The sequence below is a fragment of the Anopheles arabiensis genome, chromosome 3 (genome assembly GCF_016920715.1).
Source record: "Anopheles arabiensis isolate DONGOLA chromosome 3, AaraD3, whole genome shotgun sequence".
Classification (NCBI taxonomy): domain Eukaryota; kingdom Metazoa; phylum Arthropoda; class Insecta; order Diptera; family Culicidae; genus Anopheles; species Anopheles arabiensis.
In genome coordinates this window covers 35,374,620-35,390,179 of record NC_053518.1, presented here as the reverse complement: position 1 = coordinate 35,390,179, position 15,560 = coordinate 35,374,620, and the positions used below count along the sequence as shown (strand labels likewise).

Sequence of the window (15,560 nt, the reverse complement as noted above, 5' to 3'; positions counted from 1 at the left end):
TTGATGTTGTGCGATTTAAATGTTGATTTATTTAAAAATTAATTCATTACAAAAAAAAAATCGAAACGCGTTTACAGCTAGTTCCGATTGGAAACACGCGCTTTTGCTGTCGTAACGGGCTTTCTCATTGGCCTGCTTGGGCGTATGTTTTTGTGTACGATTGTGTATGATTAATGAGCTTGTTTGGGCAGCAGCTTGTTAGGGGTGGCGATGGATTTCCTAGAGCCCCGTACCCCGATGCTGCGCGGCGCAATACCGGTGGCAAACAAAGAGGATGCATCAAGTATTTCGCAGTTTCTTACGAGATATACGTACTGGTAAAAGTATAAGTGTAGTAATACTATCAATCTTAAGTGACTAGCATCTATGCTTAATGTGTAATGTGAAGCGGCGGCGGTAAAACGTGCACATACCCTTGTTCCTGTCGCAACGTTTTTCTGTTTCTGTTCTTGCACTTGCCATTTTATTCTACGTCGAGCGCCGTATCCGCTCGCTGGAGTCGTACCACTATTATAGATATATTTATACTGTTTGCCATCGATTATCTGTAGGGGCGTTGGAGAGAGGCTTTGCAATGTAAGATTGGACTGCGGGAGGCAGGAGGGCGTACGTTTGGAATAAGCTCGATGCAGTTTGTCGATGCGAAGTAAGCACAGGTCCCAACTTGGTCGCCAGTTGGGGCCCCATCATAATGCGAGCAACAGGATTAAATAGAAGGATGGAAGATGATAGACACGGGAAAAACGATGAACTCTTTTACAAAAACACACACACACTATCTCTCTTTTGCTCGCTTCCCTAATCTGGCTGCTTCCTGCTTATATGTACAACATACTCATCTAAAACACGGCTAACAGGCTAAACTCAAACACTACCACTGTAACACGCGCTCCAATATACTCTACTAGTAGGCCACTAAACTCAACGAATAATGTCAGCGCAAAATGTTGCACGACTTGGGGAAGGCTCTAAGTGGATTTTCGAAGATTGTCGATTACATATTCTCCCATAAACCAGCAAAATCCCATCAGCGCGCGAGGGAGGGCAGCTGCAGGGTGCTCTGTGGGCGCTGTGACGTTTGCGACTAAACTAAACGCTAATTTTACGATATATTGGCTAAACATGGCAGGAGGAGGGGACCGCACAGCGCAGAGGGCTGTTGCTGTAGTCATCAGGATAATAATACACCTTGTGGAAATAGCGCTGAATAACCACCTTAATTCCTACTCAAGTTTCGCTCTCGCTCTCTGCATCGCCCTTTTTCTCGTCTGTTTCACTCAAAGATCTGTGCACTGTCTTGCAATAAGAACAAAACAAGGGTTCTCCTTCCCGTGTTATCACGCCTGCACGTCTCGCTTCGATTCGGTGATACTGGGAGGCGTGATGTTAGTTCCAATGTGTTTTGGTAACGTGTTTTGATGGTACGCGAGCTCTCTGCTGGTTGATTCCCTTCACCGGTACAGCGAGAACTGTTCGTTGATGCGATCACTTTTCTTCGGACATCTGCCCTCGTGCGGGTTGTACAAGCCGTACTCGCACTGCGGAACGGTACACCTTTTACTTCGGATGCATCTGGAGAAATAGAAAAAGAGAAGGAGTAGAAGGTACAAACATTAAAAAGAATTATTCAACTTCTTGTACATTGAAGATGTCATACGACAGTTTGTGTACTTTAGAAATCCTATCAAAAGCCTATGTAAATCAGATCATTTTAGTATGTGATATCTCTTAGCACCATAGGCTTGCTACTTACTTGCGCGTTTCCATGGAAAAGCTCTCAAAACCCTCCTTAAACCGAACGCAGACCTGATCGCTGGACAAACAGTCGCAATAGCACGGCAATGTGCCGTCGTTGACTGATTTGAAGGGTCCAGGACAGGTGCAGCTGCTGCTGCTACTACTACTACCACCCGTTCCTTCGCTTCCTTCAGCACTGTGCTCCAGCAAGTTGTGGCTCTGCATTCTGACGCTACTACTACTGCTGCGCTGTACGCAATGGCACTCTGTGTGGTTGCTGAAGGTAAGGGCAATCGTGTTCTGCTGTCGTTGTCCTACGTTTTGCACCTGGAATGTGTGATACACCGAGCAAAGAGCGATTAATGTGAGCGATTTGTGGGATATTCGAAACAAAGAGATTGCGGTCATTCCTCCCCCAGGGAGAGAGGGTATGAAAGACAAAGGAAGCGTTCGTTTTGTTGCTACTACTTACGTAGGAGTCACTACTCACATAGAAGTACAGCTGAACTTCGCTAGTCGTTTTGGGCGCGCAGGTTTGCGTTGGGCCACAGCACCCGGTATCATCCTCGCAGCGATGCAGTATCGTACACTGGGGCGTAAACAGCTTCGTACGGTCGTTGGACGCGGGGACAATCCTCGGCCTCGGTACCTTGCACATGCCTTCCCGTATCATGCGCTCCATGTGCTGTTTTGCCTGGTGTCGTTCGTGCTGACTGTTGCTGTACGCACTGTAGGACCGTTCGACTGCATCTTTCGTGCCAAAGTTTGCCTGCTTGTAATCGGTGAACGATTGATATCTACCGGGATAGGCCTGCAAATAGAGAGAGGAAGAGCATGAAATGACACCTGTGTTGGTCAACTTTGGCCCGGCGGATGTGTTACGTGATTGGTTGGGACAACTTTATTCAACGCCGCCCTCACAGCCTGGACTGGAGACTGGTATCAGCATACGGACACACAAATGGATGTTAAATTAAGTTAATCTGGCAGTCATTTGCACCTCACACCTCCTTTTTTTGTTAGTGTGGCTCTAAAAATCGTAGTTTAGGACGGCCAGATGTTCCGAAAATACGTTTGGACATCATCCAGTGAGCAATTAATCACTGTGATATGGTGCGATGGCTTTGTTCATTCAGCCCGATTGATGCACACCCCTACGTAAGAAGCGTTGGTGCTGCTGGAAGGTCTCAAGCGTAATTTGACGTTTGATGCGATTCATAAATATTTATAACTCTCCTCGTCATCTTCTCGGAGACACATTCGCTTTGTTGGAACTCGCCACAACGTGCAATGGCTAATAAATCCTTTCACCCAGGGCGGGCGTGGGATATTCACAGCTTTCGGAGCAAAGGGAGAGCGGGACCTGGCCCTTCTTTACCAGTTTGTGGTGAGCATCAGCAGTATCGTCTTTCCAAATTTGATCATTTTCGACACACAAATGCGCCGCCCCTAAAAACCAATGAAGAAGCCGGGTCGCAAATCGGAGGCGAGCGCTTCGCGTTGGGAATAGGAAATTGATATTGGCGTGGAATATTCCCACAGTTTTTGAAGAAGCGAGGCATAAACCAACGTTGTCGAATTATGTATCCCCGTCCTCGGCTTATCAGAAACGGAGCCCTCATCTCATGTAGCAAAGCAATGGCTTCTGTTGGGGTTTTGCCTACTCTGCTGACAAACGAGCGAGTCTGCGGGGCCCGGTTGTACTACGGCTGTCGCACACCCTGGTGCTCTGCTGGTGCGTTACGTTAATTAGCATGTCGTTTAGAGCTAGTGAAGCATGTGAAAGCAGTCACGGCGTGTTTGCAACTTAATCCGCCGGAGCTTATCTTACAGCAGTAAGAAAGAAAAAACCTGTGTGGCCCGCTCTACTAAACGTTGGTAAGAACTGGTAAGATTAACCGTGTCTAGAGGATTAGTGGCGAACGGGGCCCAAGAAGTTGTGCTGCCCACCCGAACTTGCGGTGCAATTCAGTTTACCGGTGTGTGGTGTGGACTAAATAATCGAGTTGTAAATACGACACCTCGTATTCAAAACGATCACTACCAGAAGAAAAAGGTATGATGGGGCAAAGTGTGGAGTACCTTTACCGATTTACCTTAGTCAGGTATGACACGTTTTATTGGCTTAAAAAGGGGAAACTTTGCTCCGAAAACCTACAACAAAAGACTTTCAGAACGGTTCCGATGACTTTAGGGGACACTTTTGCTTCGTCATACTTTATTTTGTTGAGATATGTGGCCAACTTTATATTCTCGCTTGTACAGGAACTAAACCATGTTCGGGCAGACAGTTTAAGACATTCGCTGACGGAGCAATAAACTTTCGCTTTATTGCAAGCTGCTAAACGCCAATTGTACGACGCCAACCGTGTTGTTGTTGTTGTGGCTGTTATGTCGGAATGTCCCCGGTCGAGAAGGATGACTTTATTGCACTATGCCATAGCCATGCCAGTCTGTGACAGACAATTGATTTAAACGCGATTCTAAAGAATTTTAAGCCCATTTCCTTAATAGTTGGGCGCGTACGGCACTCGTCACAGTCGATTGTAACAATGCCAGCAAATAGAAGCAGGACGGTTGTGTGTGTGTGTGTACACCAATCAAACACAACAAAACGAAACAACTTTATGTGCTGTTTTGTTTTACTACCGGAAAGAAGTGCCATCAATTTTGCTGCAAACTTCATTGTGGTGCGCAAGGTTTTTAATGCATTCGCAGAAGCTATCGGCTACATTACTTTCCTTCCACTAGCAATTGCTGCCATTACATAGAAAGCGAACTATACTTTTATCCCTTCCTTAACCCTGATTCCCTCCCTCTCCCACCCAACCCGGGGAGGGCTGTTATCGTTTGTTTTACTCATACTTGTCACGCAAACTCCGCTCTTTGCCATGCGCAAATGGTTTTGAGCGGTTTTTCGCTCCTCAGCCGGCGGCGGACCCACGAACGATGATGATGATGATGATGCTCCCATCCGACAGTAAATTCATCTAGCGTGCGGCGGCCGGCAGACAGAACGATGCACCAGAATCACCCCGTCCAACGCGCTGCCATCGATGCATTGGTTCACTCTGGGCGACCGACCCAGTCAAAAGGGACGCGGGAGGACGCCGTCGTATGCGTCGTAAAACATATTACGAGCTTTATGGGTGCTTTTCTGCACTTAATATTCACGGGGCGCGCGCTCGCTCGATGATCGCCCATGCTGCAAGATGCCGCTGTAACAATGACCCATGACTCATCGTATCGAAGGCGAAGAAGAACGAGGCAACATAAGGTTTCCTTCGTGTGTGTGTGTTTTTTTTTTTTTTTTTTTTTTTGTGTGGTGATGCGATCACACCGGTTAACCTTGCTGGCTTGCTCGCTGGAGGGTTGTAAGGTTAGGAGCGAATGCAACGGGGTGGAAGGTTAGGGCCAATCTTTTGGACCCGTTTTTTTCGTGCCAGAGAGCAAGGTTTGGCTTCACCGGTGCATTGCCAAGGGAGGGACGTGCTTCTTGGTAACGACTTAAAGTATCCAGAAACTGTCTTTAAATTGCAATTGCAAAAAAGAGCTCTTTAAACCACACTCTTGGTTCATCTAACCAAGACACCGTGTCAATGAACGGTGTGTGATGAACCGGTTCCGTTGCATCTCTTCATGGTGTAAATAAATAACAACATTTCTCACACATCACCAAACCAAACCAAAACCAACCAACAAACGTGAGAAGACACCTTGATCTTGTTTCGTGTTTGCCGAGTTCTTCGGTCGAACCAGACCGAACAGACGGTGCCAGACACGATGCTACGCTTCCGTTTCCATCTGTTTTTGTAGTGGTGGTTTTGCCCCTCTTCTCGTTGATGTGCCACGATTTTTGTCATTTACTATCCGCTCACATGGAGAAATTATTCATTTCTTTCCACCCCCCCGAGTACACAAAACCGCGCCGAGTTTGTGGTTGGGAAATTAATTTACTATTCTGCAGGGTTGGGCGGTGTTGTCTGGCGGGTCTGGTGTTGCGGGTTCGTAGGAGAAGGAGTTGAGATAGTTTTTTCTTCTTGTGATGTTCTCGAATGGCTGGGAAAGTGGTGACAGTAGCATGATGACTTTGTTTGGGTTTTGGTGTTACATTACACTTGCAAAACATGTACTATGACTCATGCGGAGGATTGAAGTTGTCGTTAAAAAAGGGGATGTGGAAATGAGATCAGCATAAGCATAATGTATGCTTTACAAAGTTTTGTGATAGCAAAAGTAAGCTAATTGTTGAGTTTTGAGTAATAACTTAAAATGTGGTAGTAATTTGATAATTTGTATGTTTTTTTGAATAAATTTCACCGCACAAATACAGGGTTTCGAATCATATAAGGGAATAGTTCAACCACTTAGGGGAATGTTGCAAATCGGTAGGGGAATGTTGCAAGCAAGCTGTGGATGTTTGCAATCACTTAGGGGAGTTTTGCAATCGATTAGGGGAATGTTGCAAGCGTACTGTGGAGCTGTCATCAGACTGTGGGTGCCGCTGTAAATACCTTAAAATATTTTCGTCAATCTTACTTACTTATCATGTTTAATTATGACTCCGCAACAGGATTTATTTAGTTTATCATGCGTACAGCAGAATCTCACACGGAAACAACTCCAAACGATGTTTTTAAAAAAACATCATCGGTATTAATTTCGTAGCTTTTTACACCGGCACCCACAGTCTGATGACAGCTCCACAGTACGCTTGCATCATTCCCCTAATCGATTGCAAAATTCCCCTAAGTGATTGCAAGCATCCACAGCTTGCATGCAATATTCCCCTACCGATTTGCAACATTCACGTAAGTGCTTGAACTATTCCCTTATATGATTCGAAACCCTGTAACATAAAAGTAGAAAAAGCATTAACATTGGGATTTTGTACCGCTAATTGCATACTTTGAGGCGCATTTTGATTTTGTATATGCTTATGTTGTTCTTGCTTCGTTTAGTGAATGATTTTTTTTCCTCGTTCAATCTAAAACTAAACTTGATCATTATTTTGTTTCAGATTTTACAACATAGCCTAAATAACAATAATGACATTGAAAAAAAACTAAATAAAATGTTTTCCAAGTGAACGAGTAACCACTCAGCAATAACCAATAACATCCAGCGTGAAACAAGATTTGGCTCAAAGAATAGAAAACAGAAGCAAAACCGCAGCAATTCCATCGATGGTATTATCCGTTGCCAAACATTGTCACCAAAAAAGTTTCGTTTTTTCCATCCCCTTAATGGTTGTGGATCTTTGGATGCTGTGGCAATGGTGGAAAGTTTGGTCCGTTGCTGCCAAATTAACATTTCGTAACACCTCGTTTATGTTTGGCAACCGAAAGACGAAAGTACGCTCCCACCTGTGCTTTCTCCTGTCTCACTTCCCCTCTTAATTCTAACAACCTAAAGCCAACGAAATGGAAAGTTTTTTCTCCCACCCGTCAACGACCTTCCTCCCCCAATGGTGGCATCGCATCCCGGCGGGTGTTTTTGTCTCTCAGTTGTGGTAGATAATATTCACCTTCATCGAAAATATTCTAATATTGTTTTTGCGCCAACACGCAGCGCACGACACCGCACGCCAACAGAAACCATCTTCGGGTGGAGCCCGGTCCAAGGAGGCACTGAGCAGGACTGAGAGCGAATGGAATGAAATGGAATAAAGTCAATGGCGTTGGCGGAAAATGCGTGTGTTTTTGCGCGAATGCCCCGACAGCACAGTAGGCAATGCGCCGAGCACGTTGTGACAACACGCTGGCGTGTGCTTTGCTGGGTTGAGGTGGGCTAAATTAAGGCCATCTGTCGAACGGCATTCCCAAACTCCGGACGGCATTCCGGACGGTTTATGCTCCGTATGCTCATCCTCGACAACAAAAACACGTGGCGTAGAAGAATGCCATCATCCCAGGGGCAGTGCTCTCTGTCTCTGAAATGTGTTCAAAAAATTGGAAAATCGAAACGAGCGCAGCCAAACTTTTCCACCCCATAAATGGTTCATTTATGGGGCAAAAGTTTTTCACCTTCACGGAATGGAATGGTGGTCGTGTGAGTGCAGAGGTGAGAGCAAAAAACTTAAATTAACTCGCTGTCGTGTGTGTGTGTGTCAATGTGTTGTGATAGCTGATAGCTACGTACGTAGGAAAAACTTCTCAATCAACTCAAAATGTTGAAAATGGACACACAGTGTGAAGAGTATTTACTTTTTTTCTGTAATACGAGAACCACCGTTTTAGGTTCGGTGACGTGTCCCAGCTTCCCACCCGAGGGCAGATGATGATGATGACAGAAGATGATGATCTATCTCAACACGAAATGGATTGAGGGATGAAAAGCAAATAACAAACTCCCCTGAGCAGAGACGAACGTAACGTGTACGACACCACACATCTTGGAAGTTGGAAGGAACCCTCTGATGAGGATGATGATGGTGCGGCGGGATGCTGATGGACAGGTGATTTGGTGATTACTTTTTATCGATCCTCGCTCATCCCGGCGACGGGTCAAGATGAGATTGAAATGTTTATCGAATTGGCCGAACGCCGACGCTCCCTCGCAGCACGCATTTACGGGGCTCCTCCAGCGCTTGAATGCTTCGAGAAGATTTTCCGTTTTCAAAACCACGCTGTTTGAGTCGGCAGACCTCCGTCCTGCTTCTCCGACCTGTCGTCGATGGTGGATCAATTGGTATCGGTAAGCCAAGCTTATTAATACCCCAAGCCCCATCGGAGAAGATGGCAAGAAAGGGGAATGCGGAACAAGCGGCAACGACGCAACACAACGCAAGATTGGATTTCCTTGGTGGAAGATTATACCCGCCGGAGGGCACTCGGAAGCAGCAGAGGGTTTGGTCGTGTACTCATCGCCAGCTTTGAGATAGGGCAAGGTTAGATGGCATGTTTTTAGATGTGGCCACACACACAGATACGCACAGACAGCCACAGACACGTGTACACGATCGAATCGTGTTCGGGCAGGGACTGAGAGTTGGCTTACCAAGCTGTACCAATAATTAAACGACCGTTTGGCACACACTTTGCATAAAACCAATCAGTGTGCGATGAGCCGCGATTGTCGGGGGTGAGGAAATCACGTTTCGTCTTTTTTCTCCAAGAAATTCGTTGTCGGAATAGATGGCTCCCAAAAATAGAACCCACACACGCGCGCGCTCGCGCCAGTTTTTGGCGGTTGCCTCACCTAGTTCTAGTTTCGCTCGAAGCATCAAGATGACACTAATTCGTCACCGTTAATATGCGCGGATGACATCACACCCTTCCAAGGGAGGGCAGCAGGCAGTTTAAAGTCGGCGTGAAGTTGATGTTGGCGCTTTAAAATCGATTCGGCGTTCCGAATAGTGGCCCTAGAGGAGTGCTCCCCCCTCTCCATGTCGACCTATTCGTGGGGCCGTGAGTATAGTGTCAAGCCGAATGTCAATTGATAAATTATTTAGAAAGCGTAAGATACGCGCTTGCTTCTTCTGCCGCCTGCGCAATTTATAGAAGAAGTTTGAAGAAGAGGCGGAAGAAGAAGATGTTTTCATATTGAGTTGTCAACAAGGTACTACAGCTCCAGAGTAAAGGTGATGGTGAAACACAAGGGCATCATAAAAGTGACATATCCGTTTATGAAATGCTTCTCGCTCGGTGGGTGTGTCTGATATATGTTTGATCGTTGTAAAGTGCCCGTTTGGATAATCGGAATGATGGGCTGGCGTTCGTGAAAGTTGCAATAAAAGTGATGACTCGGTTTAAAAACGAGTAGGGTCGTTTTGCTCCGTTTTATGAAGCATCCCACCCGCGTAGTACTTCCGCCTTTGATGGACCATTAAATCCCGTTTTCTTCTTTTGATCGAGCGATAGCGAGGGATGTGCGGGAAAGTAACAAGCTGAAAACACAACATAATACTCCAAATGGCCAATTTCTCAATGGCTGACGCTGCTGTCCGGTAGCACTGGATGTTCACATGTGACAGCACCGGGGCTTACGGGCAAACACAATCCCCATTGCCAGCTCATTTGTGCCAAATGGTTGACGCTAATCGGTCATAAGGCAAAGTTGGCAAAGATCAATTTGCGCTTCGTCCGAACGAACCGTTATCCCTTTGGCCTGGGGTTGTAGTCATCGCTTTGGTTGGGATATCACGTCAGTAACGAGACGGGAATCGGGTACAGCTTTTCGACCGTTTCGATGCGTTTCGTTCAGAACTCTGCCCAATTATCGGTTCGTGTACCGTAGGAGCAGTCCTTTCGCCCAAGAAGCTGGTTCACGCTGTTGTATGCTGCTCTGGGTCATCTCCAAGACATCATCCCAGTTCTTTGAGCGATCCGATGCGTTGGTTCTTGTCTTGTTTTTTTTTGTTGTGTGTTTTCCCCATCTGACTCACCCACTACGACCTTCGTCTGGTTCAATTACTTCCAATTCCCCGTGCGCCCTTTTGCCGACATTTATCTCTTGAAGCCCTGCTCCTTTTTTCAGCATGCTCTTATTGCTTACGAACCTGAAATTGGCGATGAAGCGACCCGAAACGAAGTCAGCGGTGTGTTGGTGTGTGTGTGTGTGCGGGCAATGAGAAATGGAAGGTGGAAAAAACAAATAATGTTAATAATTACAACCGTGGCGCGTAACCAAAAGGCGACTTCCTCCTGCCCGGGCCGGGCATTCCTTGGCGTGTTTTCGTGGCCTTTGCCTTTGCCGACTTCTTAACGTTGCCCCGGTACTGCTGGAGGACTGCAAACACTTGTTACGTGCGCCATAGGGAATGGATGGATGGATGGACGGTTGACTGATGTCTCACCAGGACACAGCACACTGCGCTTGGACTTTGTTGGACTTTGTTTTGCCTTCTTCCACCTCTGCTACCTGCGCGGAGGAGAGCACACACACGCACACAGCACTTTTCGGGCGCGACTTGGTAACGGTTGCTATGCCTGCTTCTTTGGTCACAAGTGTGCCGAGTAATTTGATGGGTGTCTGCGATTGAAAAGTGTGTGTGTGTTATCCTTAATTTCCCTCAAATCATCCTTACCGCCACGGCCACTTTGGAAATGGTTCAAGACCGCCCCAGAACTATGCCACGGGCATATCTAAACGCCGAGCAGCAATAATGAAGCATTAGCATGGAAAGAAGCCAGCAAAAGAACGCAACGAGAACCTTGGTGCTGGAGTACTCTCGGACGGTGCAGCGGAAGATGGATTTTTGAATTATTCACGCTGTCTGATTACTTTCCTGGGAATTTCAGGGTGTTGGGCCGAGGGCGCGCGCTCGCGCCCAGGGTCCATCATTAGAACCGATCGACGGTAATGATGGCGGAGTTTTGGAAGTATGGGCTTTTTTCCTGGGCGAGACTGCAATGCCGACCGGATTCCACAGCCACTTGCAGTACTTGGTGGGCACGTAGATTGCACGTAAGGCTTGAACACCACACACACACCCAGAACTTGATACACCTGCAAGATATGTCGGTCAGGCGTAACTTTAACTTCTTTCCAGAGAGAAGATCTTGCTTGCTGCATCGCCCGAAGGCAAGGAACGGAGGTATCGATTTCCCGGCCCAAAATTTTGAGCTCGACTTCCTCTCCGTGTTCCGAAATTTGAACGTGTTTCGATTCCCATCGTAAGCTCGTTTGTACGTTAGGAGTGCTTGTTTTCTAGTTATATTTTCTACCTATTCCTGTGTCCGTATGCGGGCTTTTTATTTTCAGTTCAGGGCGGTATCGGTGGGCGTGCATCGCATAAATTTTGCAAATCCTTCTGCAACCGGGGTCAGCTGCCCGGTGGTCGGTGGTCGGTTGTACGCAATCCGATACTAATCCGTGCCAACTATCGGCACTGAAACAGTGGAACGGCACACAAAGCCAACCCATAGCGAGTTCTTGTTTTTTTTTTACAAGCAGAACATGGGTTTCTTCAGGGTTTTTTGTGTTAAACACATATTTCACATCAAACTTAACCATATTGCTGGGCGTTAAATCGGACAGGAAGTTGTATAATTTTACGAGGTTAGGATTTGTGTGTGTGTGTGCGTTCTGAAATCTGAAGTAAAGATTTATTTGAAGAAATGTTTGAACAGCATCCCACAGGGGTTTTACGGGTTGCATCAGGCTCGCGTGTCTTCAATTTCAACCCGACGCAAACTGGATGATAAAGTCATTAAAGCGGTCGCTCGTGGCACTGGGGTGGTGATCTCTGGAATGGAAAAAGGGCAAACTAGAATTCCTCCTCCTCCCTCCTCAAGATAATCGCGTGTTGGAGGAAAATTTAAACACATCCAGCTCTTTTTCCAGTAGATCAGCCGTGGCTCGAAGCGATCATAGATTCTATGCCGACCCCTCAGTATGCTCCGGGTCAGAAGGCATCTAACGATTGCGGCTGTAGCAGCAGCTGCTGCTGCTGGTACCGTCAGCTTCTTGGTGCTCTTGGTAACATAGCGTAAAGGGCAACGAAAGGGCCAACGATTCGATTCGATTGACCCCTCGAAGCGATGGCATAACGCTAACTGGCCTGTGCTGTCTTTAATCAGCGATGCAGGAGAGCTACTTTGCATGCGCCTCTTGAACCATTGACAGGAATTCATCATCATCATCATCATCGTGGTCGTCGTCTTTACCAGAGAAAGTGGTACCGTTAGTGGGGGGAGCGAGTGGTATACCCCTAAAGGGGGGGCCCTTACCCGTGGATCGGTACACGCATTCACATTCCACAGTGTGTGGTGCCTGGGAAAGTCGCCAACGCCAGCTCAAGCAGTCACGATCAGGCCCTTGGGTGGTGTTTTTATTTGTTGCCAAAGCTTCCACTTTGGATCAATCGAACCCGATTCGTTTGTGTGGCAGAGACAGCGGCCCGCACCCCTGGAAGGTGCGCGCCATTCGATTGGCCTCGTTGAGGAGGTACATGTTTATCCAATAACACCAGTTTTCTGAAACCTTTTCCATTGCGAGAGCGAAAGCAAACACTCCGACATGCTGTTGTTGTTGTGTGTCCTTTCTGTGTGATCCTGTCCATCCAGGAGTGATGGATTAATTTCTTCACTGTCCCTTTGATCACGTCCACTCGATCGTTCGATTTGATCGATCAAGAATACGTGAAGCTATTCTCCTAACTCCTGCTGTCAGGAAGTTGCCCATAGCAACCACTCATCACACTCAGCCTACTTGGTGATGTATCACCTTTCCTCTGTGCATGTGTATGCGCGCTTCTCACCTTCTTCTTTCCTTGCTCTCTTCTCTGCACTCTTCCTCTCCCGCTCTCCCCTGAGGAACCTGTCTGATCCTTTCCAGCCGTTGAAAATTATGGTAATTCCCGGATCGCTTAAGGGGCCTCCGGCTTTGAAGTTTCCTCCCCGCCTTCAAAGTGGAAGCCGCCCAAAGTCCAGACACGAGCGGATCGATTTACCCGGGTGCAGCCACTGCCACTGCCTGGTCAGTGTTGATCGGCCCCCGATGATCGTCCATCATGCATCGGACGCGCAAGTTATCGATCATTATTAACCGGGGCACTGCTTTGAACGGGTGTGCTGTGCCGTTGAAACGAGCAGACCAGACTTCCGGCGGCTTCCTGGTCTAGGGTTCGAGAGGGAAAAGTGGTGATGAATCATATAATTTTCCATCACTACCCTCCCCCTCCGGTTTTCGCGATCATACTTCACCGCCAACGGGGGCGCTTTTATTACTTAATCTCGGTAACTCGGTTGTGTGTTGCTTTGTAGACGATTGAAAAATAATGGAGCAATAAATCCATCGGGAGGGTTAAATTTCTTGAACGGTCTTTATAGCAGCAGCAGCACAGCGCACTTACTATTGGAGCAACAAAGTGGATGATTTGTGCTTTTTTTGCATTAGCAGATCATTGACCAGACAAAGGGGACCTTTAGAGCAGTTTACTTAGGGCAAATGAACGATCTGCTTTCTGTTTGAGGATCAAAATTGAATTTCAAGATGCTGGATGTGCAACATTTCACTAATTGAGTCAATTGTTCATACAGTTTGCATACTTTCAGGCGAATTTGCAAACCAATTTGATGCAACACTCCTAAAGTTATACTCTCTGCCTTACAAATTCTTCCCTTTAGCATCAACATTCTTGAAATTCTGTGCTATTTTCATCCATCTTTCACCATTTCAATATTGCATCCTTTTACGACCCATTTGTTGTGACATTGTGACATGAAATTCCTCCCTTCATGCTACGTTCTTCAATTTCTCATGTTTCAATTTTGTGTGAGTGCTCTTCGGTTTGATGAAATCGCGTGTATGTGTGGTTGCACGCAGTGAAATCTAGTTCAAGGTTGCAATTGAAATCTCAAACCAGCAATAATTTGGACACCGGCCATAAACTCATTAGCGGTTTGATGTGCGTTGGCTTTAAGACACACTGAGATAGTGTGTCATAGTGGTTATGGAAATTTTACGACGATCAGCTGTTTCGAAGCTTCATAAAACGTGTATCAGTCTAAAAGGGAAATAAAAAAAAGGTGAAATGAAATTGTGTCCTCCCGTTGTCGGTGTGTGTGTGTGAGTGTTTTGATCGCACACAAAAATCCCACTCTCACAACGAGTCGTTTGGGGAGATGCGTTCGTTCCGCTCAGTGCAGTCGGGAGCCACGGTTCATAACAATTCACCTGCGTGGATGATATGGTACCGGTGACCCCCATCCCTCTCCCCCCGTAAAAGCATATACATAAACCGTGCGAAACGAAATTCATTGCTGCTCAGTTTCTCTATTTTCAGCGACATCAACCACCACCACCAGCACTACCAGGTTGTCTCGTTCGCTCCGACACCTGTCACACAGGAAGCGAATAGTGTGCCATCCGTGTTTTCCACCGACCCCTGGTGGTTTTGGGAGCGAGGGACAGCAACGGTTTGGCAAAATTCCATCCAATCCATCGTCCTAGCCCGGTAGGACGGAGGAACGTGTCGGAAAATGCAAATATTAGAAACAAGCAAGGAGCAAAAAATCGCTCACGACAAAACATATAACCTCTCGCTCGCCTAGGGATGAGCGCCGTTAGGAACATCAGCATCCGCTCTGGGTGTCTGGGGTTGGAAAATATGTATATGCGCGAAATGTGTCGTCTGTGATGTACCCTTGGCGGTCGACCCCCGCGATTGGAGAGTTGTTAAAACACTCCGGGGAAAAAAAGGACAAAACAAAAAAGGACGTTTGATGATGATGATGTTTGCCGAGCAGCAGCATGTAGTTGAGGTTTTTATAGAGGGGGAGTCTAAAGTCGGCGGGTGCACGTCGGTGTGTCTCGGTTGCCATCGATTCTGTTCGCTCGAGGCGGCTCTTTCATGCTCAATGAAGCACGCGGCTTTTTTGTGGGTGGCGCAGCCAAAAAAAAATAGAGCCATAGGGCACTCTGTCGCAACATCACAATGATGATGTCAAGTGCAAGGCTATTTAACCGACCTAAGAACGAGACGGTGGCAAACAGACGGCAGCCGGAGGTTTGTGGGAAAACTCTAAAACATTCCAATTTGCCGTCATGTACGATGAAGGAATGCCGGTTGAACGGTCGTAACGAACGGGCCTGGTTTCCGTCTGACTCCTTGGCTGCGTAATGCGTACCTTGTCGGAATGGACCACCATGTCTTGTGCGACATACCACGCAATGTCTACAGTAATAGACTCTCCCCGGGTAGATAATTACTGTCATACTCTCTCTCTCTCTCCCTGTCGTCTTATCTGTCAACAGGTTAACTGCGGGACTTCATCAACCCTCCGCGACAGCAGGGCCATCAACAAAGTAGCCATTGGCTGGAGGAGAAGGTGGAACCCTGCCTGCGTTTCTTCTCTTTCATCTTAGTGCGCTAGTTG

General features: G+C 46.9%; 1 protein-coding gene and 1 long non-coding RNA gene across 12 annotated transcripts in view; one reads left to right on the top strand and one right to left on the bottom strand.

Moving 5' to 3' along the window:
- LOC120904089 (LIM and SH3 domain protein Lasp-like) overlaps positions 1-15,560 on the bottom strand; it is a 52,887-nt gene continuing 37,327 nt past the window's right edge. For 10 of the 11 annotated variants that reach the window (XM_040313844.1, XM_040313840.1, XM_040313835.1 and 7 more), the window contains 3 exons: positions 2,210-2,548; positions 1,754-2,064; positions 1-1,572 (listed from right to left, as the gene is read on the bottom strand). In XM_040313844.1, the coding sequence (XP_040169778.1) occupies positions 1,452-1,572; positions 1,754-2,064; positions 2,210-2,548 (771 nt within the window). In that variant the 3' untranslated portion in view covers positions 1-1,451. The remainder of the gene's footprint in view (positions 1,573-1,753; positions 2,065-2,209; positions 2,549-15,560) is intronic. The other variant, XM_040313845.1, reaches the window with a different exon arrangement.
- LOC120904098 lies at positions 11,065-11,589 on the top strand. The gene is made up of 3 exons (XR_005739697.1): positions 11,065-11,145; positions 11,231-11,354; positions 11,443-11,589. It is a non-coding gene; the product is annotated as an uncharacterized LOC120904098 (long non-coding RNA).